Below are 23,819 nucleotides of genomic sequence, written 5' to 3'. Positions count from 1 at the left end.
TATAGTTAAATAAAAGCAACAGGTTTGACCCGAAGCTAGATTTTTCTTAAAGTGATTCCAAAGTGTTTATATCTCTACAACATGTAAAAAATTTAATAATCGGACAATGACATTCTATCAGTTTCAGACAACTTTAGGATTCTCTGAAAACAGCGCAATTTCAGATAGAACCTTAAACGTTAAGAAATTAAATTAGAAACTCCAAGGAAAAGTGAATGCACAACTAATTAATTGCTTGGACTTTTTTCTTTTTTACACCGAAAATACTGAATATAAGTTTCTGGAATAGAATTTTCAGTAATATACGCTGGACTCTCCCCATCTGGCCTGCCTTGCCCCCATTCCAAAGTGCTTATTTGACTAATCATGTATTTAAGAAAGGACACCAGATACTGTCGTATTTTAGAAAAATAAAATTCTGGTGTCACAGAAGCGTGCCGGAAAAATCCTGGGTTCTAAAGCATAACCTGGTTTGGCCAATTCTCTTCAGCGGGTAGGAAGTTGAGCAGGAAACCATAAGCACTCTCGGAACTCACAGCACGTCCCGGAACTCATATCAAGCGGTTATAAGATGAAATCTTTAAGAAGGAAATATAATTCTAACTTTTTCGGACCAGTGACTTCTTGGTACTGGGGTTTGCAGCTACGGCGAAAGGGCTAACAAAAATGTCTGGCGAAGGCTTCGTCTTCCATAGTCCATGAGCTGGATTTCTAGTTTCTAATAGCAATCGGCAGCCTAAGGTTGATTTATGGACAGCGTGTGTCGTTCTGAACGGTGCCAGCTCCGGGAGCCTTTGCCAATTAGCTCTGTTTTCTGCCTAAGCCGTTAAAGCCACCTCCATGGAAACGCCAGGGGAGCCCGCGGGGGGAGGGGAGCAGACAGGTGCGCCCTCTGTTTGGAAATACACAAAGGGCCGACATTGCCGCCGCTGTGTCCCAGGCAACTCCACGCACGCAGGGCACGCGCACTGGCCGCGGCCTCGCGGCGCGGTCGGCGGCAGGCGGGGCGGCGCGCAGGCCGCCGGGCGTCGGCTCGCGGAGACCCTAGGCCTGCTAGCGGACTGGTGCCCGGGAAGCGGACTGCGAGCGGCGGCAGCAGCGGCGCCCGCGCTGTAGGGACTTGTAGTCCGCTGGCCTCCCGGGCACCTCCCCCGGGTAGGCCGGCCCGCGCGACCCGCCCGCCGCAAGCCGACTTCCTGCCGCAGCCAAAACTACACCTCCCGCCGTCCTCTCCGCTGTCGGGCCGAAAGCGAAAACAAATTCTGGGCTACGAAGGTGCTGCTCTGTGCCGGGCGCCCCCTCCGGCTTCCCGCCCCTCCGGCGCCCTCCCGTGAAGTGGGGAAACGAAAGGCCGCCTCTTTCCCTTTTGGTTTCCTCAGCTTCTGGAGTGGGGAGCGCGCAGGGACGCAGGCCTGGCTCCGCGTGAGCCGGCTTCGCACGCGCGCCGAGGGCGGGGGTTTCCTCGCCTCACACCAGTCGGGACGAGCAAACTTGTAGGGGCGGCGACCCCTCGGCCCGTGCCTGAGCCGGGCAGCGAGGCCACGGGGAAGTGACTTCTTACTCTTGGCTTTTTTTTTGTTTTTTTTTTTCTGTTTCTCCCCGTTCTTCCCGGAGCGAGGTCCCTCTGGGAAGGCGGCCGCGTGCGGACAGGCATGCATTAGGCAGGCCTCCCCTATGCGCCCGGAGAACGCGGACCTGTGCCTGGGGCCGCCGCCACCTGCAGCCGCCCGCCCTAGGCCGGGGCGTCGAGGAGCCGGCGGCGCGGCCATGTGGGGCTAGCCCGCGCCGCGCCTGGGCTGCGAGAGGACCGGCAACATGGAGGCGGCCGTCGGCGTCCCCGACGGCGGGGACCAGGGCGGCACGGGGCCCTGCGAGGACGCGACGCCCATGGACGCCTATCTGCGGAAACTGGGCTTGTATCGGAAACTGGTCGCCAAGGACGGGTCGTGCCTGTTCCGGGCTGTGGCGGAGCAGGTAATTTGGCGGGGCCGGGGGGCTGGCGAATGCAGCCCGGCGGGGCCGGGGGCCGGCGGGTCTGGGTGGGAAGCGGCGGCGGGCAGTTGTCCGGGCCGTCCACGTTCTGGGCGCGCGTGGACCCGCTGTCGTCACAGCGGCCCATTGTAACGACGGAATGGGACGCTGCTTTGGGTCTTAAAGGTGTAAATCGAAACTCGGAAACCTATAAAGTAACTGGGTGGTGTCCCTCCTGGTAAAGAGGTAATGAAGACAACTTGAGAGGTTTGCGCTGAGTACCTACAGTTGATTGATTGGTAGGGACTTGGCGAAATGATATTTTTTCAGTTTTGCTCCGCATTTACTTTTTGTAATCGAAGCGGTCACTGCAGTAAACTAGATGTTTCCTAGAGGAGGTGGTGCACCAAACTTTAGTCGTGGAACATATTTTTTTCTGCTTCTGAACTTTGGAGTGTGGGGTAGTCAACCACGCAGATGTCACTTGAATTAAGAGGGCAAAATGTGCACTTTGGGAAAGCCAATCTTTTAAAATTATGTGATGTTTTTAAAAAATTGCCCTTACTAGATCCCCCACCGTATTATGTTCTGCAAGGCAGAATTTACTTTTTGTAAATACTGTTGGTAGGAAGGATATCGATACAACTGGGGGTTTTTTAGGCCCTTCTTGACCGGATTTTTCACTCTTAAGAGTCAAGACCACTTTCTAATATAGTTGCTTAGGAAGGTATTTCTGATGTGTTTCAGAGGGTGTAACCTGTTGTATAACCCTGTGTAATCGTTGGTATGTAGTCACCGAAGCCCATCTTATATTGAAAAATAGCTACTGAAATAGTTGGATAAAGGTTCGCATTACTGCCCTGCCGTCCATCTTTTTACCTTTCACAGTTCGCTCTCCTCTGTGTCTTCCTCCATCCTTGTCCTGTCGCCCCGTACCTCCTTTATGATGTTGTTTTCCCCACCTTTTTTGAATGCTAGGTAGCTTTCAGAGTTTATCTGTGAGTAAATGGTTTACTTAATGAACTTTTGGGGACCAGTCTATATTCATCATTTCAGTATTCAAAAAGTCATTCTCATTTGATTTCTAAAGGTCCTTGTTTTCACATCCAGTAGATAAAATCTTTTTTTAAAATTAGAAATTGATTTAATGGGTACAAACCTTTGTCAGTAGGTTGCAGGCGTTGCCGATCAGACTTTCTTTCTTTCTAAAGCTCCCCAAACCAAGCTCTGTCTTTTTTAGTTCTATTAGATTTCTCTAAATTTCAGAAATGTGGGATGTTAACAGTATTACTGTGGTGTGTAGACACACACACGCACACACCCAGTCCTTACTACAAGTAGGCAAACAGACTGTACCATTTTTGAATTTTCTGGATTTCTGTCTGTCTTGCTTCCTCTGCCTCAGCCTCTCTGGACTCCTCAGCACCTCCAGAAACAGGAAAAAAAAAAAAAAAAGCCCATATTTATCCATACTGTTAGTTCCAGCAACAGTTTGATAAGGAAGGAGGTACATAGAAATAAGGTAGTTTGGAGCTTATTTGGAGCTGGATTATCCAAGCCCTTATTTATATTGAAGCAGAAAGGTGTGTCTGATTACAGTATTAGGTACAATAGATATTTGCCAGTCTTGATCATCCAGAAGTCTCTTATAGACATATATTTTAGTAGGAAGGGATCTATGGGTATATATTTTAGTAGAAGGAGCACCAGCTAATTACAGTAGGAACTCACTGCTAACATCAGATGACACATTTCTAGTGTTTAGGTTAGGCATAAGGGAATATCTCCAATTATGCCACTGTGATTTTTAGTGTACTGGCTTGAGGAGCTCAATGCCGTGAACTTTGTAGTGAAGCTCAGTTTTTCAGTAGACGTGGACTAAGGGTGTAGCCATCATAGGCAGAGGCCAAGTGTGTGTGGGAATAGGGAAGTAACACCTACTTCAGGTCTCCTTTTAAAATGTGTACAGAGGACTTGTTTTTTGCAAATAATTTCTTCGGTAAAATCAATATAAATATTCCTCATTTCTAAGGAATCAAAGTAATCTAAATGGAAGTCTTTAGAGACTTGAATAGTCTTTCCCTCCAAATTACCTGATTAGATAGGCCTTTCCCTTTTTACACTTGTAGACTTGGGCTTGTTGGAGGCCTGACCTGAATCAGCTCCACAGCCTTGGAGCTAAAAATAGGGCACTCTTAGAGGATCTGTGAAAGCGGCCTGTTTCTTCTGCCTTTCTTAGTGCTTATCACTATATTGTATAGATTACATATTACACACAAGGTGGGAAAGCCTCCTGTTCTGGCTTGTTTTTATGTACATAATAGTTTGCAAAGATAAAAGCCAAAAACCAGACTTGTTACCGTCAAGTCGATTCCAACTCATAGCGACTCTATAGGACAGGGTAGAACTGCCTCATAGTTTCCAAGGAGCACCTGGGGGATTCAAACTGCTGACCTTTTGATTAGCCGTAGCTCTTAACTTCTGCGCCACCAGGGTTTCCAAAGATAGGGATTTGTAAAACCATTTAAATTCCTCCTGAGTGACCTTGCATTTGTACAGTAACTTAGTTTTTAAGGTGGTTATTTCATTTTACTTCTCTTGCAGTGCATGGTTTTGTAGATCACCAGGAATCCACCCATTGTGAAAGTTGCTGAGAGGCTTGCTTCTGAGTAACAGGTTCAGATTGTGTATGCTAAATCTTTGTTTAAAGAAGAGAAAAAGCAAGAGATCGGCCTGCCATTGTTTTTGGTGGAAAATAAGCTTTACTTATGTCTGCCACCTGTTGCTAGGTAAATGGCTTTAAGGCCAGCTTCTTTTTTTTTTTTTTTCTCTTTGCTAACTGCAGGAAAGCCCTATCGGATGACACTGGTTTACTCAAACTAATAATACCTTGATTCATAACAGTGTCTGGCACGGCTTCTGTGAAAGAAGTATTTAATGTTTGTTGAATTGGCTATCAAATTAGTAGTGTGGTTATTTTTATATGTATAGTTTTTTTTTTTTTTCCAAGATAGCAATGAAGGTGCACTCAGTTAAACTGAAAACAGACACATTGCTAATATCAGCCAGTGCATCTTCAGTGTGTCTCAGTGTGTTTGGACGTACTAGCTCTCCAGACAGTTGAGCCTGTGCTTCTGTGAGTATAAATGAGCCTTGGCTGTTATCCGAAGAGAGATGTGAAATGTGCAGCTGAAGCACCTCTTTTTCTGAAGTCTCTGCTCACTCTGAACATAAGGGAGAATCACTCTTAAAGCTACTTTCTCTTAGTATGAATTCTCAAGAGATTGTGGTAATAGTTTGAGATGTGGTTACTTTAAATGTGTCAGGTTTTTTTGGTTTGTTTTTTAATCTTGACCCTTGAGGGTGCCAGGACACCTTCATTTGGGACACTTAATAATACAAAAGAATTTTTATCTCCTTTTTTAAACACGGGAAAATTTTTTGGACTAGCCAAAGTCTTCCTAAACATTTGATAAGAAGTAGTAGTTTGTTTCAAACCAAACCTTTAGAATTTCAGTGAAAGACAAAATGACAGTAAGTTATCCTTTTGTTGAACGAGTTGTTTAACAAAAGAATACAGAGACTACAACATGAGAAGATCTGGTTCACACTTTGTAAGGTGTCTTCTTTCAGGTGGTGCTTTAAGATTTGGGGCATAAGAAAGATCCCAAGGACCTTGAGGTGACAGCACACAGCAGTCTGTGTGCATCCTGTGTGCTGTTCACTTGGTTCATTCAAATATTTTATAAGCTTAATAATTAAGGATTTAAGAATGATCACTAAAAAACCCAGTGCTGTCGAGTCGATTCTGACTCATAGTGACCCTATAGGACAGAGTAGAACTGCCTGAAGAATGAATATCCTTAATTTTTCTGAAATCATGGTAGGCTTAAATTTCTACATAAGGTCACTACCCAACCCAACCCAACCCACTGCTGTCTAGTTGATTCCAGCTCATAATGACTCTATAGGACAGAGTAGAACTGCCCCACTGGGTTTCCAAGGAGTGGCTGGTGAATTCAAGCTGCTGGCCTTTTGGTTAGCAGCCGAGCTCTTAACCACTGTGCCACCAGGGCTCCTGTGGTCACTACGGACCTTCAGAGTTATTGGGAAAGAGAATTCTGTCTCCTGCAGGCTTATAGCCTTGGAAGATTCCTGTTGAAGTTGCCTGTTCTCTTTTTCAACAAGCATGTTGTTGTGTGCCGTTGAGTTAATCCTGACTCATAGTGACTCTACGTCACAGGGTAAAACTAACCCATGGGGTTTCCAAGGCTGTAGTCTTCATGGAAGCAGGTTGCCACATTTCTCCTGCAGAGTGACTGGTGGCTTCAAACCATCAGTCTTTCAGTTAGGCCGAGTGCTTAACCACTGTGCCACCAGGGCTCCTTTTTCAACAAGCATTAAACACTGCATAGCAGAGATTGATTTATGAGGAGAAGAGTTAGAATAGAGGGCTGGCCAAGAGAGGAATGTGTCTTAAGTTTACAAAGATTTCCTCAAAGAAGTGATCTCAGTGACCTGATGGAAAAATGGCCTTTATGGCATGACATTTGGCTTAAGAAGTGCTACTGCTAGTACGTTTGTATATGTCATGTCATTACTGTGGTGAGAGGAAGAGGTGGAAATGAATTAGAAATTATAGAGAGGGAAATGGACTGATATTTTTTGGTTCTTAGGTTATTTTAGGGTGTGTAAGAAGGCAGCTCGATTGTAACTTAAATCCAGTTCTAACAAAAATGCTTAATAGTGTATTGTTTTTTCTTTTTAGGTATTGCACTCTCAGTCTCGCCATGTTGAAGTCAGAATGGCCTGTATTCGCTATCTTCGAGAGAACAGAGAGAAATTTGAAGCGGTAATTTGTGATTTCAAATGTGTAATGGTATCCTGACTTGCATTTACATTTTGGTCTTTAGAAGTGGTCTAGTGGAACTTCACAGGCTGGATCTTAACGCAGGTTTTGAAAATAACCGTTATAAAAAACTGCTTTATTGAATATAAATCCAATTATATTTGTGAAAATTTTTGGCCATTTTGGGAGATTGATTTATTCAGACATTTAGAAAGCTTCTGTGAAGGATAAGACACTGAGCTATTGGGGATGGAAGGATGACCTGGGCAGTGTCTTTGCACATTTAAGAGTGAGCTTTGTCTGATGTGGTCAGGAAATTGGGTGTTGTGGTTAAGAGAGGTTTCTGTGATTGGGAACCCCTTAATAATTAAAAAAATTTTAGACGAGGTATAAAAACTATGCTGAGCATAAGTAATACAGAACCCTTAAATTGATCAGAAGGCATTTATAGATTTTTAAAAAAATTTCAGGCTTTATTGTACAGTCATATCAGAATAGTATAATTACGTAAAAGATGATTAATAGTTAATAGAGTGTTGTATAACAACTTGCTGAATGTGGCAGGCTGTGAAATAAGATGTCACAGTGATGCGTTTCTCATTTTACGTTGAAAGCTTTATGGGCGTACTAAAAACCTGTTGCTGTCGAGTTGATTCCGACTCCCAGCAACCCTATAGGACAGAGTAGAACTGCCCCATAGGGTTTCCACAGAGCAGCTGGGGGATTCAAACTGCTGACCTTTTGGTTAGCAGCTGAGCTTTGAACCACTGTACCGCCAGCATTCCAGCATGGACATGCTAGTGACTAGTTTTATGACTATGACCAAGAATTATGTCACCTGACAGCCGTCACTGGCATTTCCCCCTTATTAACTGGTAAAGAACATTGGTGCTTTGCAGATAACTCGTTTCTAAGGCTTAGTGCGTCGAGTGCTTAGTTTGGATGTGTCCTTAGGTTGGTTTTCCTATCCTTCTTTATTCAAGCAAACGGTTCCTACCAGTGACATTTTTCTGGGTGCCATGTTTTAAGATGGGCAGTAATATATTCCACAGAAGAGTTACCTGCTTGATCATGAGAGTTGAAACTTACATTTTATGAAAAAGCTGGTAATGTTGCAGCTAGATAAGATAATACTGGGGCGCGGTGGGACGAGGAGGAGAAGTGATCTTTGTTTGCTCCAGAGAATAAAACTCTGATGTTACTATTGTTGTTTGTTGCTGTGGAGTTGATTCCGGCTCATTGCTAATATTGGTTGAGTGCTCACTATGTGCCAGGCATTGTTTTTAGTGCTTTGCTTCTATTTATTTATTCTGTACAATTTTATCAGGTGTGATCAGAGATTAAAAATTCCAAGGAGGGAAGTTTTTTATAACAAGAGCCTTCTAACAGTTTTTGTCGGCCAGAATTGGAAGGGCTGACATGGGAAAGGGCATGCCTTGTCGCTGACAGTGTTCAGTCAGAGCCTGGATGGATTGGATGCAGGATTTTATTCGAATACCCATTAGGTCTCTTCCAACTTTAAATGGTTCCTTTTTTTAAGTCTATAAATAATCTAACACAGAACAGTTGCCTCTGATTTATTATATTTAAAATACATGGCTATTAGAAATTTATTTTGAAACTTAAGGCACTTTTTGGAAATTTGACAGGGTACAGTCTATAAAAGAATCTCAATCTTATAAAAAAAAAAATCCATGGGAATCTAAAAGATTTTTATAGACCAGAGAGTGTACTTTAATGTTTTTAAGTAAATACCTTTGCAGAATTAGCTGGGACAGTAATTTAAGTCAAATTAAGTTTGATTTCTCAGACAAATGTCTTTTAGAGCCTTTTCAAATTATTGCAATGAGAAGCAAAATATTAGGTTATCACATGGCTCAAATAAACCCAGTTTTATTTTCATGTAAAAGTAATAATAAAGTAGGCGGTATTAAAAAAAATTGTAGATTCTACGAAGTACCTTTAGCATTAGTTATCAACTCTCTTTTTGGTGCAACTAACCTAAGAGATAATGAATCCTCATATTTGTGTTATTAAGCTATAATATTTCTTAGGTAGTGTAGCTCTCTTTGCTTTTTTCTCTTCCCTACACTGGTCACTACCAGATTAATCTTCCCGAGATACTGCTTTATCATGTAATTTTTCCGTTGAGAATGTCACCTGCAGTGACGTCGAGTTGCCTTCCTCTTCAAATCTGGAAGTTCTGCCTGGGCTCACAGCCCTCTGCACACAGGCCTCCGGTCCTGTATAAACAGGTCCCTGTCGGGTTCCATGTTCATTTGGCTCTCCCCAGGTTGCTCCACTCCTTCTGGGCAGCTGCTCCTGTCTTCCCAGCAGTGTTGTCATTTCCTCCTCAGCCACGTTATCCCTCTCCTGTCCAGCCTTCATCTTGAGTCACTTCTCTTCCAGGAAACCTTTCCTGGCAGCATTTCTATCTTTAAATTCTTTTACATTTTGATGCTTTTTACTGAATGATTGGCATATATTTTTATAGCTAGGTTATGTTACTCTCCTTTATAACCATAACTGACGTGTCCTAGGTTTGTGTAAGCACTCAGTAATTCAATTGAACATTATTTACATATTACGTAAGAGGTTAACTGACCCTTTTTTTTTTTTTTTGTAGTTTATAGAAGGGCCATTTGAAGAATATTTGAAACGATTGGAAAATCCACAGGTATGCAGTAATCTATTTCTGTTTTTATGTATCCCAATAATGCATTCAGCAGTCACTAAGAAGATGAATAGTACCACGTGTGGAGGAGTTATGTGGCAGTATACCCTGTTATAAACATTTCTGACAGACATCTCAGGTGCACATTTTACGTGGTGTTTAGTGGGGAGGCAGTTGGAGCCTCGCTCAGGGCAGAGTCATACTGTCTTTGTCTTTGTCATGATGGCATGTGAACGTAGCATAAAAAACCTATAGTAACACTGGTGGTGATTTTCAAGATGCTGTGTTAGTGTGTGTAGGGGGGCTTGGTGGGAGGGCAAGGTTTAAATGCTTCCTTAGGCATCTGAGGAGACAGTTCTTTATGGAGGTTCCCTTTCACATGATCAGCTTGAGAGTGGGGAGAGGCTGATGAGAATGAAAATGCCAGCACTTCCTCACAAAGTCCCACTGCCATACTTTCTCAGTCGTGTTGAAGTTAAAAGAATTTTTCTCTTTGTTTTTTCTGCCCATAAAACTAATATTCTCATTGTAAAAATCTAAACATTATGGAATTCCACGTAGAATATTAGAGTTTTCCATCACCCAAGGGGTAATCACTGTTAAAAATAATAATCAGCAAAGGAAAAAGCTAAGAAGAGGCAGGTGTAAGGGAGTGAGTGTACCGTGAAAGAAGGGGTGTTAGTCTGGTGAATGATTAGTGTCTCCATTTAGTTCCCTAGCACTAGTTCGAGTACCTCTTGTGGGCTGGGAATTGGCAGGCACTGTGCACTAGTGGCACAGTGGTTAAAGCACTCGGCAGCTAACGGGAAGGTCAGCAGTTCAAACCCACCATCAGCTCTGCGGGAGAAAAGACCTGGTAATCTGCTCTTGTAAAGACGACAGCCTAGAAAACCCTGTGGGACAGTTCTCCTCGGTGCTGTAGTGTTGCTGTGTTTTGGGGTCAACTTGACGGCACAGCAACAATGTGGGGATACCGAGGATTTAGAATCTGTTCTCAAGGTGTTTACCTGTAGTAGAGAAGCCTGTCTAAATGCACATTAGAGAAGTACATGGTCATACAAGGTACAGATGTGATGCTATAGACATTCAGCCTTTATTTCCATTTGGGAGGTAAAGTAAGGCCTTGAGAGTGAGTTGGCATTTGAAGTATGAATAAATTCTGAAGTCTGTTTCAGAAAGAGAGTATTTGTTTCTGAAACTGAGGCAATACTGTACTTATTGTTAGACCTAATATAACGTGCACATTTCTTCATGTATTAAAAAAAAACAAACCAAACCCAGTGCCGTCGAGTCAATTCCGACTCATAGCGACCCCATAGGACAGAGTAGAATTGCCCCATAGAGTTTCCAAGGAGCGCCTGGGGGATTTGAACTGCCAACCCTTTGGTTTGCAGCTGTAGCACTTAACCATTACACTACCAGAGTTTCCTCATATATTATTAAACAATTAAAAAAAATTGTACCTGCACAGAAGGGCATTCTAGGCAGTAGAAACTGTGAGCACGACAAGTACAGAAAACAGCAAATTGTTGAATTGGTTGGAGCGTGTGAAGGAAGGAAGTGGTGAGAAGTCAGTCAGAGGGCAGGTCGGAGCTAGGTTTAGTAGTTTGGAGCCTATGCCTGAAGAAGCCAGCATTTCCCAAAGTGTGATGCAGAGACCATCTGCATCAGAATCACCTGGTATGCATGTAAAAAATGAAGATTCTGGCTTCCCCCAGGCCTGAATGGTCTCAGGGCCTGCATTTGGCATTGGAAAGCTGTTCAAGGTTTTTGAGGCAATAAGTGAGATTCTCAGAGTCTTATGGTAAGAATTTCAATCTTACATTTTAGGTAATAGACTAACATTGCAACTCTCACCTGACACAGTTCCTCCTGCCCTTACCTGCTGTATTTTTCTGTTGTGCTTATTTAACATGCTGTAGATTTTATTTGTTTTCCTTGTAGAACATAAGCTTCAGGAGGACAGGGTTCTGTATGTTTTGTTTTCTCCTGTGACCCCAGAGCAAAGAATAAAACCCGTTGCTGTCGAGTAGGTTTTGACTCATAGCGATTCTGTAGAACAGAGTAGACTACCCCAGTAGAGTTTCCAAGACTGTAAATCTTTACGGAAGCAGACTGCCACATCTTTTTCCCACTGAATGGCTGGTGGGTTTGAACTGTAACTAAGTGCTTTAACTACTGTGCCATTAGGGCTCCTAGAGCCCAGAATACTTCTCAGAGCCAAGAATAGTGCCTGACATTTTTGACTGCCTGAGTGGATAAATACAAGAATACGTGTTAAATGGTTTAGAGGGGGATGAGACCAGAGGCAGAAAGACCAATTAAAGTTTTTTTTTAATTGTTTAATATATGGACAAACGTGCACACTATATTAGCTATAAAAATAAATACAGTATTGCTTCAATTTCAGTGACAAGTACTCTCTGAAGGCCTTTTCTCTAAATCCACCTGGACTATGCTTTTATCTGAATGGTTCAGATACTGAGTTTTGTCCAAATGCCACGATCAGGTTCATTTCTCTGAAGTTGACATGTTTTTTCTCTCTTAGTTTATAAGTGCTCTTTGAAGGCAAGGATTGTATATTTTATTGCTTTTGGAATTACATAGTTACCTTTCAATTTGAGGTCATAGTAGATGATCAGTTTGTGTGTGCTGAATGAATCTCTGTCACATTCTGTGGGATAGGTAGGAAAGATACACACTGGAACATTAACTCTTGTCATCTCTAGGTAGTGATATTACAGATGATTTTTACTTTTTTTTTTAATAGAAAATATAGGTAATGACAAGGAACATTTAGCAGAAAAAAACCCACAGTGTTATTTTAAAGTAATTGTGCAACAGTTCAGTCTGTGCAGTTAGGAGAGCCTGAGCCAGGATGGAGCCAATGGGAGTGGAGAGGAGACAGAGGAAGGAAGTGAGGTGGCGCGGATTGGATCGAGACTGGTTTGATTTGGGTGTCCGTAGGGGAGAAGGAGTGAAAGTTGCTGCAGTTCTGAGCACGTGGGACAGGTTGTCTCTGCCTCCTCCTTGCTGTCTGGTCAGGTTTCTTTCTGAAAAATGCAGGTTTTCTTATTCTTAGAATACCCCCTTTCCAGTCTGATCAGATTTCTCCAGATGTCTTAGGTATCTCCTGAACGGCTGTTTCTTCTTTGTTATTAACAACAAATATTTATAAATCTTCATTCTTTTTCTCTGGTATAAGAGATGTGTAAAATGGAAACAAATGCAGTTAATGCCGGGTTATTAGGGTAAACTCCATTACTTCCTCCAATTCTCAGGGAAGCGTCTTTATTCTCTTAGCTAAAAGGTAAGTGGAGCATTTTGACAAATGCCTCAAACTTTTGCAGAAATATGTATATACACACACATGCGCAAACACACACATACATATGTACATATATACATGGAAATCCTTGTGGTGTAGCGGCTTAGAGCTATGGCTACTAACCAAAAGGTCGGCAGTTCAAATCCACCGGGTGCTCCTTGTAAACTCTATGGGGCAGTTCTACTCTGTCGTATAGGGTTGCTGTGAGTCAGAATCAATGGCGGGGGGTTTGGTTTGGTTTGTTTAGTTTTATATATATATACACCTCATGTATGTATGAGATAAGACGGACATATAAGATTGACCAATTTTAAGTGTAAAATTTGATGAGATTTGATAAATATATACAGTTCTGTAACAACCACCTTAAATACCGTACAGGACATCATCCTTCAAAAATCCCTCATGTCCATTTGCACTTAGGATCCCCTCCCGTCACCCTCTGGTTTCTGGCAACCCTGGTGTGCTTTCTCTGGCTAAGTTTTGCCGTTTTGTAGACTCATAAATAGAATAATACAATGTGTAGTCTTGTGTGTGTAGCTTTCACTTAGCATAATTGAAACATTTTGAGATTCATCCATGTTGGTGTATCAGTAGTTATTATTACTATTATCTTTTTAATCACTGAGTCATCATCCCTTGTATGGATGTACTATTCTATTCGTTTATCCATTCACAGTTAATGGATATTTGTTTTTTCCAGTTTTGTGCTGTTACGAGGGAAGCAGCCATGAACATTTGCTTATAAGTCTTTGTGTGAACATATATTTTCTTTTCTTTTGGGTTAATACCTAGGAGTGGAATTGCTGGTTCGTATTTTTTTTTTTTTAATGATAAATGTATGTTTAATCTAATGAGAAACTGCCAGTCAGTTTTCCAAAGTGACTGTACCATTTTGCTTTCCCATCAGCAATATATTGAGAGTTCCAATTGTTACACATCTTTGCCAGTACTTAGTTTTGCCATCCTTTTTAGTTGTAGCTGTTGAGTGGCTGTGTGGTGGTATTTCATTGTGGACAATGATGTTGAACATCCTTTTATGTTTTTATTTCCCACTCATATATCTTTGTTGGTGATAAGTCTGCTTGTAGCTTTTGCCCATTTTTTTTTTATCGTGTTTGCCTTTGTATTAAATTACGGGTTGTGATACATATTTTGCAAGTATTTTCTTTCAGTTTGTATTTTGTCTTTTCTTTTTCTTGACGATGTCTTCTGAGGAACAAGTTTTTAATTTAATTTAAAGAACATATAAATTACGCATTTTTGGTATATAGTGTTTCATTAGTTAAAACAGATTTTGCAGAAATTCTTTAATCTTACCCACAATAAGGAAGTATATCAAACATAAAAAATGCTTGCTTTGGATGTTAAGGTGTAAACTGCATTACTTCCTCCAGTTTTCAGAGAAGCATCTTTATTCTCTTTGCTAAAATAAAAATTTAGTCTTAAAAAATTTATTCTGAAGCTTAAATACTTATAAAAAACGTATATTGTTTGAGAAATAACACTTTATGTTTGACATTGGGGGACAATTTTCCTTTTTTTTAAGAGCTGTAACACATTTCAGATAAACTGGAAACATTGCTTGTGTTTGTGATCTAAGCAGACTGATGTCTTGAGGGATTTCCTCTCACCAGAGACGTCACTGTTGGAGCGGTTAATGAGAGGCCATGATTGTTAGGCCGAGGCCTATTTTAAGAAATCTATTTTAATATCTGTCACTTATTTCATTTTGAAAACCAGAGCCAACTTTTAAGAACTGTTAAAAAGTCTTTTGGGGAAAGATTGCCCTTTTCTGAGATCGAAATATTGTCTAAAATCTCATTTTTTTTTCCCCAAAGAAAAAGTGGCAGCATTCACTTACCAGAGCTGTATGTTTGTATGTTTTTAGTGACTTCTGATATTAAGGCTTTACCAATTTCACAAATAGTATAGGAATACATTCTCATGTTAAAAGTCTTAAAAATATAGGTGTATACAGAATGAAGGGTGAAGCTCCTACCTTTTCCCCTATTTTGAGCTCCCTGTTTTTCACTGTCAGTAGTTTGAGATGTATACTTCCATTCTCCTTTATACACACACGTGCGTGCACACACACACGTGCAGATAGGCATACTTTCTTTTTGTTTAACAGAAATAGGATTATTTTATCATGACCTGCATTTTTAACTTAATAGCCTGAGAGATCTTTCCAAATCAGTTCGTATGGATATATACCTCATTGTTTTCAATGTTTACAAGATGTTCCATAGTATGGACGAGCCTAAATTATTATTTATTATTTGCTGTAAAAATGGTGGAGCAAGTGGCACAATGGTTAAGAGTTACGGCTGTTAAACAAAAGGTCAGCAGTTTTAATCCACCAGCTGTTTCCTGGAAACCCTATGGGGCAGTTCTACTTTATCTTACAGGGTCACAGTGAGTCGGAATCAACTCGATGGCAATCGAGGGGTGAAAGTGGTGGCATGGCGTCAGACCACCTGGTATCACTTCGCAGGGGAGAGGGAGAGTCACCATCAGCATCAACCCAGGGTTGATTCCTAAGAGGTGGAGGGCAAACATATTTCCAGTCTCCAACCTTTTTACTAATTCTGATCCCAGCAGTCCATCCCATGGCACTCTCTACTTCTCTGCTAGGTTTGGTAATTTATTGCAGTGGCCACACAGAACTCACAGACAATACTCAAGATTATGAGGTTTATTAGGGAAGTAACAGGTTACAGTTCAGGATGAGGAATGACTCAGGATACAGTTCTTCAATCAGGATAACTTCTTTTCAGGCATGCCTGCAGTCAGGCCTCTCTCTGGCCCTTGGCCTGTTGGCCTCTCAGCCTCTCAGCCTGGCCTCTGCCTTGCTAGAGCAAGCGTTATAAAGCTCTTTAGCTCCTCCAGTGAGTGCCTGGGGACATCTCATTGTGCCAGTAAGCCTTGGCCTGAAGGCAGAAGGCACTTGGCTCTCTCACTCAGCAAATCAGTGAGCCTAACTCTGCCAAGTGCCTGGAGGCACCCCACTCTGCCAGCAAGCTTCCTACCTGAAGGTGCTCTCTTGCTCCTTAGGTTGGCCTCGCTTGTGGGCTTCCCAGCACACTATCTCATATGGTTTGGTTCTGCTGCTTCCTTCTCTGCCGTGCTTGCTGCTGTTTCTGTCTTGTACCTTCTCCGGTGTTGCAGCTCTGTCTCCTGGGTCTAGGAGGTTCTCCGCACAGGGACCCCAGGTCCAGAGGATGGACTCCACTCTCTACACTTCTTTCTTGGTGGTACTGAGCCCCACCCCCTTCTGGGATTGGTACCCTTTAAGCCTAGTGGATGGTAGAACTGGCCAATCCCCTTGTCAGGCTTCCATACACCTTATTTGCATCCCCCCATGCTCCCCTCCCATGCAAGGGTCTCATGCACCTTATTTGCATTATTAACAAGTTGTCCAATTCCCATGGTGGGCTACAAGCACCTTATTTGCATAGTCCCATCAGTCATTTTGTGGAAGTTATAAGAGCATGCATGGCTAGAAGGGCCATATTAAGTAATTCACTGCATTGCACTTATTTTTTGATGGAATCTTAGGGTGTCCTTTTTGTTTCTGTTCTTTTCGTTCTATTATAATTAGCTACAGTGAACATCCTTGTTTACATACATTTTTGTAGACATAAAAAATATTTTTTCCAGGATAAATTTGTAGGAGTTGGTGGGTCAAAGAGTATGGGTATTTAAATTTTCATATACTGTCCAGTTGCCTCCCAGACAGGCTTAAGTACTATAGAATTTCTGCCTCATTTCAGAACTGCTCATTTTGTACCTTTATTCTCTCTGAAGATAAGAGCACATGCCATGTGCTGAACTCTGTCCCAGGTACTGAGTTGGAGGACAGAGCCCTTGCTTTCACCAAGTTCTCAATGCACAGATGCCATCTGGTGGTCTTGACATACATCGAGAGGAACTATCATTCGAACCTGTTACTAAGAATTTTTACATCAGAGACTTGGACTGCTCTTTAGTATATGTTATAGCCTGTTTTATCCAGGTGTTTTTATAATAGTCACAATGCTAATGACATTAGAGAGCTTTTCTAGTAGAGGTATATTGTAAAAAGTATGAGACACTTATGTGCCAACTTTTTTTTCTTCAATACAGGAATGGGTTGGACAAGTGGAAATAAGTGCCCTTTCTCTTATGTACAGGTAAACATTGTAATAGCATAAGTAAACAAAAGTAGATAGTATACTCTATTATCTTTAAAATTAAGCCATTTTGTACATTGGTTGTTAAGCATCTTTTCTAATTTTTTTTTGTTTTTTAATCACATTAATTAGATTTTGACATTTAGGTATGTCAAATTTAGACATTTCTTAAAATATTTTTGGAAAGGAGTATAGAAATTTTTTCAGGCTATGTCGTATAACCTGTATCACTTTATAACCAGCCTTATAGAGAAATGATTTATTTTGTCTAGGTCAGTAGCATAGAATGGCTCCTAGACCAGAACTGAAGCACTGTGTTTATCGATTTTATTACTTTTAACCAGTTGAGGAGCAGATGAGTACCTGCCCCATATGTCTATAAATTCCGTTCCTACAGTTTCTGTGGTCTCCTTTTAGAATTACATCTGAAGTTGTTGTCAGTTGCCGTTGAGTCAATTCCGACTCATGGCAACCCTATGTGTGCAGAGTAGAACTACTTCATACAGCCTTGAAAACTCTAGGGAGTTTTCAAGGCTGTGACCTTTCAGAAGCAGATTGCAGGCCTGTCTCCTGAGGTGCTCCTGGGTTATACGGATTCAAATTATGTTTAAATTTTTATCTTAAAAAAAGATTCATTTATTAAGGTGTTTTGCAACTTAGTTATCTCATTACTATATTTTACCTACTCTCATAGGGTCGCTATGAGTCGGAATCGACTCGATGGCACTGAGTTTGGTTTGGCTTTATATCACTAGTGCCTAGAACGTTGCCTGGCATGTATTAGGCACTTGAATAAATGAATGAATGAAAGATTAAATTTAAATTCATGAAATATTTTCTATCAGAAATAATTTCTAAATGTTATTTTCAGGAAAGATTTTATAATTTATCAGGAACCAAATGTTTCTCCGTCACAAGTAACTGAAAATAATTTTCCAGAAAAGGTAAGAATTTTTCCGAGTGCCTATAAAGAATTTAAGTACGGGAACTGCTCAGTTGCCCCCCTGATCTCCTAATCTGTAATTTTTAAGTGACTTGAAATATTTGTGTGTGATGGTTATGGCATTCTGAGTTTTTTAAGTTCCTATTAGTCATCATCTTTTAATTAAGTATATTATTTTGTATTTTCCCTTCTACAAATCACTGTGTTGAACTCTTACATTTCAGTAGAGGAAACAATTATGAGACATTAGTGTATATGATGAACTAGACTATTAATGTTTTGCATGAGTATAATAAACATTAGATGGTAAAATAATTTGTGAAAGTAAATTATACCATTGCATCAAGGGATACTTTGGTAATCATGATATATTTCCCATTGTAAAGATGGTTCACTGATTAGGGTGTTATCACAAACTAGAAACAATGGAAAGTTTTTGTGAATCCCAGATAGAAAAAGTGCATTGATTCATTAAGAGAGCTTTGTTTTAGTTGGTTATTTTGGAATCATGCAGGCCAAGTTAAAGCGACTTGTGTGTCACCATTGTGGTGAGAGGGGTATTGAGTGAACTGCTACCTTTACAAGACCTTGGGGATTTTTCCAAAGGGCTTTGCTCTGGATCTGGCTTTTCCAATACAGGTTTTGGAATGTAACACATTCTAAACAAAATCAGTATACATTTCCCTTGAGCAAATAATTGCCTCTTTGGATATTAAACTGTAAAGAAGGAGGAAAAAAAATTTATCTTTGATTCTACCTCCTAGAGGTAAGGATTATTCTAGCCTTTATACTCTATTGTTATTTAAATAGTTGAAATCATGTTATTTTCATAAATGGTCTGTTTTTTATGATTCCATAAGCATTTCTTTTTAATTTTAGTTTTTGGTAACAATATATACAGAGTGAAATATATACCCATTCAACAGTTTCTGCATGTACAGTACAGTGATGTTGGTTGCGGTCTTCATGTTGAGTCATCATTCTGGTTCTCGTTACCAAATTATTTTACCCCGTTAACTTAGACTCACTGGCCACTAAAGTTTTCATCTGTGCTTTAGAGTTATTGTTGTCAGTTTAGATAGATCATTCTCTAGAAAAGTGCAGTGCTCAAGGTAACATTTTTTTACTAATTAAGTTAAACTGTTGTTTGGTTTTAAGATGACTTCAGGAGGTGTTTTCAGTTCAGGGTTTAAAGATTATCTCAGGACAGTAAATCGAGGGGCTCCCTAGTCTCAATGGGTCCAGTAAGTCTAGATTTCATAGGCATTTAAAATTATGTTCCACATTTTTCCCCTTTTGATCAGAGTCTCTCTACTGAATCCTTGATCAAAACGTTCAGTAATGGTAGCTGGGCACCCTCCAGTTCTTCTCTTCTCATGGCAAAAGAAGCAGTAGTTATGGAGGAACTGCAGTCCAGTTCGTTTTGCAATTCCTAGGTCTCCTTCTTCTGCTGGTCCAGATGAATGACTAGAGACCAGTTGTATCTTGATGTCCGCTTTCAGGCTGTTAAGACCCCAGGCACTACTCACTGAACTAGGAGGTAGGACAGAAACTCTAAAACAGTATTAGGCCAGTTGACTGAATTGTCCCATGAAACCGTGACCCTAAGCCATTGAACCAAGAAAACTAACCCCATGAGGTGTTTGGTTATATGTACATAGTATCAATAACTGCCCTTTTTTTTGTCGTCGTTGCTGCTGCTTTTGTAAAATTGTATGTAATATATTTGCCATTTTGCCCATTTATTAGTCAAGTTGTATAACCATTGCCCTTAACTGATGTCAATTTTCCCATCACCGCAGACAAAACCGCACTACTTCCTGGAAAATGATTCCCTCTCCCTTCCCCCGCCTGTGCCTGCTAACCACTGATAACCGTTGGTCTCTATTTCCTGTTCTTGTCATTCATATAAGTGAGATCATACAGTATTTGTGCTTTTGTGATTAACTTATTTCACTCTGAATGTCTTCGAGGTTTGTCCACAGTGTAGCATGTATCGGGACTAAATTTCTTTTACTGGCTGAGGAGTAGTCTATTGTATGTAGGTTCCACATTTTTTTTATCCATTCATCTGTTGATGGGCATTTTTTGCTGTTGTGACTAGTGCTGCAGTGAACATAGGTGTACATATGTCTCTTTTTGTCACAATTTTTAGGTCCCTAGTTTTTTTAGGGTATATACCTTATAAGTGGAATTGCTGGATCATACAGTAGTTCTATTTTTAATTTTCTGAGGAATTGCCATTCCATTATCCTTAATGGTTGTACTTCTGCATTCCCACCAGCACTGGATAAGGGTTCTGATCTCACATCCTTGCCAACATTTGTTTTTTTCTGTTTTTTGGTCATTACCATTCCAGCAGGGGTGAGATGGTATCTCTTTGTAGTTGTGATCTGCATCACTCTAATGGCCAGTGGAAGCCCAGGTGGCGAAGCGGTTAAGAGGTCAGGCTGTTAAACAAAAAGGTCAGCAGTTCGAACCCACGAACTACTCCTTGGAAACCCTATGGGGCAGTTCTACTCTGTCCTCTAGGGTCGCAATGGGTTGGAATTGACTCAGTGGCACACAACAGTAACAACAGTGGCTAATGATGATGAGCATCTTTTCATGGGCTTGTTGACTGCTTAAATATCCTCTTTGGTGAAGTGTCTGTTCATGTCATTTTCCCATTTTTCGATTGAGTTATTTATCTTTTTGTTGTTTAGTTGTAAAAGTCTTACATGTATTTTCTATGTTAGACTCTTGTCAGATGCATGTTTCCCAAAGATTTTTTCCCAGTTTGTACATTGTCTTTTTACTCTTTAGAAAAAGTCCTTTGATGAATGTTAAGTACTTAATTTTCATGATGTTTCAGTTATCTATTTTGCCTTCTGCTCATGCAGTTATTATTGTATTTGATAAGCTGTCACTTAAAAAAACTAGGTCTTGTGGCTTTGCCCCCTGTATTTTCTCCCAGGAACTTAATGGCTTTGGATTTAACAGTTAGGTCCTTGATCCCCCTTAAGCATTTTCCTAAGTCACCGAGAATTGCGTCATAGGTGACCACGTTGGAGTGTTAAGTTGCTTCTAAAATATTAACTTTATTTTGGGGAATTACAGTGATTCAGAAGCATTGGGGACATAAGTTGCTGTGTAAATGTCATTATATGAAGGACTTGAAATATGTTTTTCTTTTTCAGGTATTACTGTGTTTTTCAAATGGAAATCATTATGATATTGTCTATCCCATAAAGTATAAAGAAAGCTCTGCTATGTGTCAGTGTAAGTATTACTCCTGCATTTATATAGGAGATTACATCTCGAAGCTCTACAGCCTTATTGCAAATGAGTGAGGGCAAATCTGTTCTATTCTGCTGTAACACAGAAGGTATTTCTGAAAGCTTTAGGTTACCAAAAATATTGCCTCAATAAAAAGTTGTTTCAATAGGGGAAAAAAAAACTGCTAATGGCTAGAGTTTGACTTGTAAATACAGTTATTTTTTGTCTGCATGTATTTCAGCATTAAGGATTTGTATGTGGTTTTAAAGATGTTAATGTATAGGTTGAAAATCCAAATGTCTGAGCACATCAAACATTTGATTTTATTTGTCTCTAGGATAGGGTTTCTTACCCTCGGCACTTTGACATTTTAAGCCAGCTAATTCGTTGCTGTGAGCTGACGTGCGTGTGGTAGGGTGTTTAGCAGCACTCTTACCTCCACCCAGGAGATGCAGTAGCATCCTTCCATTATGATGATCAAAAATGTCTCCAGCCTTTGCTAAATGTTACTTGGGGTGCACTGGAGAATTACCTTCCATTTGAGAATAGTTACTATAGAGGAGTAATGACCTTTCCCACTTTTATCCCCGTCATCATCTGTCTGACAAAGCACAGATCGTTCATATGAATAGCAGTACTGCATGTGTGACAGCTTTTTCCTGTGTTTTTAAGGTGTTGCAGACCAGTAACAATAGATGGAAGGCAAATTGTTTATTTAATTAATCCATTTTGAGATGTGACAGTCTGGCTGTCTATATCCTGGGTGGTGTGTCCCCTGTCAATGTCCAGATGCAGACGTTTCAGCTTTGGGAAGGAAAATTCATGGAGCCTTTCTTTTCCTTTTCCTCTCAATGCCTGTGGTTTGAGCGATGTCAGGGTTGTATCTCCCGTTACCAGAATCTGTGATGAGGTCTTTTTGAGGATTTCTTAAGAGGGTGGGCGCCCATCGTTGATGAATTCTTAGTGTGCTTATATTTTCACAAAGCGCATTGTAACAAAGTCAGATGGGAGTCTAGTCCACGCATAGTGTGTGTTAAATTTTTATAAACTACATTTCCATGTTTTCAGGGCTAGAGTTTTGTTTTTCTTAAAGCAAAAAAAAAATTGTCTAAATATGCTTCTTCCCTCAGTGACTGCTGAGAATCATTTTCCAAGTTTCTTTTTAGTACCTTAAGAAAATTACCAAGATTTCATAACATCTGGAGCTGGAGGTTGTAGAGTCAAACAGCCTCTTATTTTAGAGAAGCCTGAGGTGAAGTGCCTTCCCCAAGATTACAGATAGTGAAAAAGCTAAGACTAGAATCTGGGTCTTCTGACTGATCAACTAGTGTACTCTGTACTAGGCCATGTTCCTTTTTCTAACCTTAATGTTTTTTATCCAAGTCCTTAAGGTTGGTCAGGTTGTATAAGATCTCTGAATCTCAGTTTCCTCATTTGTATAGTCATGATAATAATACACCCTTAGACGTTAGGAGTAAATATGAGGGTTTGTAAAATTTTAGCATAGTGTATGAAATGTGGTTGCTTGGTCTGCATGTTTACGATCATCATATGTGTCTTACAGTTGTGATTTTTTTGTGTGGTGGTGTTTTAAAAATGGCAGTATCTCATGATTTCTAGCAAATTAACTTTGTACAGATAGAGATCCTGGTTGCTCTCTAGGCAACTTTTTGATTAGATTGTGTTATTGATGTCGCAGGTATTCAGTTAGGATTTTAGAAACCTGAGCAGCAGACAATCTCATTTTTATTCTCTATCCCTATTAAAAAAAAAAAAAAAAAAACTGTATTTTTTAATTATTGCAAATAGTTTTAAAAATATTGCATAAAATTTCTCAATTTCAGCTCTCCTTTATGAATTGCTGTACGAGAAGGTATTTAAAACTGATGTTAGTAAAATCCTGATGGGCCTAGACTCCTCCAAAGTGACTGGCGAAAACAACAACAGTGATATATCAGATTCAGAGGATGATAGTTGCAAGTAAGGATGAATTTATATCCTAAAATATCTTTCTTCGTGTGTGTGAAAAATAATACTTAAGTAAATTTTTCTGCATGGAACTGTCTCACATACTGAGATGTTAGAGTATTTGTGAAATAATAGGGCTCTCAGTAGAAATTTATCTCTACCACTAATTTTATCTAATTCTTATTATGAGATTTATTTTTTGGAAGTCACTGTTTTTGGTGTTTTAAGTATCTATTTTTTTGAAGTAATCAAGATGCCAGTCCAGATTCCATCCTACCGTAAGTATATGTGTATTGTAAAATTTTTAAGTTAATTTGTCATTTATTTACATATCCAGTGATGATAAAATGGTCATTTTAATTTCGTCGACTTCCTTTTATTGTTATTTTTCTTAGATAATGCTTCCTCTTCTTTTTTTTTTAACGATAATGAAACTCCCAAGTTGGGGTTTAAATATGTAAACAACTCTGGATAATGCCTCTGCTTAATTCTGAATAAACACCGTTTCACTTCGAGTCTGAGTCTCGAAGGCTTATTTTCTTTTCCACACAAGAAATACAGGGTAGTGGCTAAGAGGTTGAGCTCTGGACACCCAAACCTCGTTTCAGTCCTGGTTTCCTGCTAATTGGCCTTGGGGCAAGTTACTTAAATTT

At 40.3% G+C, this 23,819-nt stretch overlaps 1 protein-coding gene across 1 annotated transcript in view; it reads left to right on the top strand.

Moving 5' to 3' along the window:
• Positions 1-1,800: 1,800 nt before the first annotated feature.
• OTUD4 (OTU deubiquitinase 4) overlaps positions 1,801-23,819 on the top strand; it is a 53,684-nt gene continuing 31,665 nt past the window's right edge. Inside the window, exons 1-7 of the mRNA XM_010597220.3 lie at positions 1,801-1,974; positions 6,740-6,823; positions 9,447-9,497; positions 16,951-16,997; positions 17,869-17,941; positions 21,120-21,201; positions 23,043-23,178. Of these exons, the coding sequence (XP_010595522.2) occupies positions 1,816-1,974; positions 6,740-6,823; positions 9,447-9,497; positions 16,951-16,997; positions 17,869-17,941; positions 21,120-21,201; positions 23,043-23,178 (632 nt within the window). The 5' untranslated portion in view covers positions 1,801-1,815. The remainder of the gene's footprint in view (positions 1,975-6,739; positions 6,824-9,446; positions 9,498-16,950; positions 16,998-17,868; positions 17,942-21,119; positions 21,202-23,042; positions 23,179-23,819) is intronic.

This window comes from Loxodonta africana, chromosome 13 (genome assembly GCF_030014295.1).
Source record: "Loxodonta africana isolate mLoxAfr1 chromosome 13, mLoxAfr1.hap2, whole genome shotgun sequence".
Classification (NCBI taxonomy): Eukaryota; Metazoa; Chordata; class Mammalia; order Proboscidea; family Elephantidae; genus Loxodonta; species Loxodonta africana.
The sequence above is the reverse complement of the archived record's forward strand: the minus strand, read 5'-3'. Positions and strand labels throughout refer to the sequence as shown.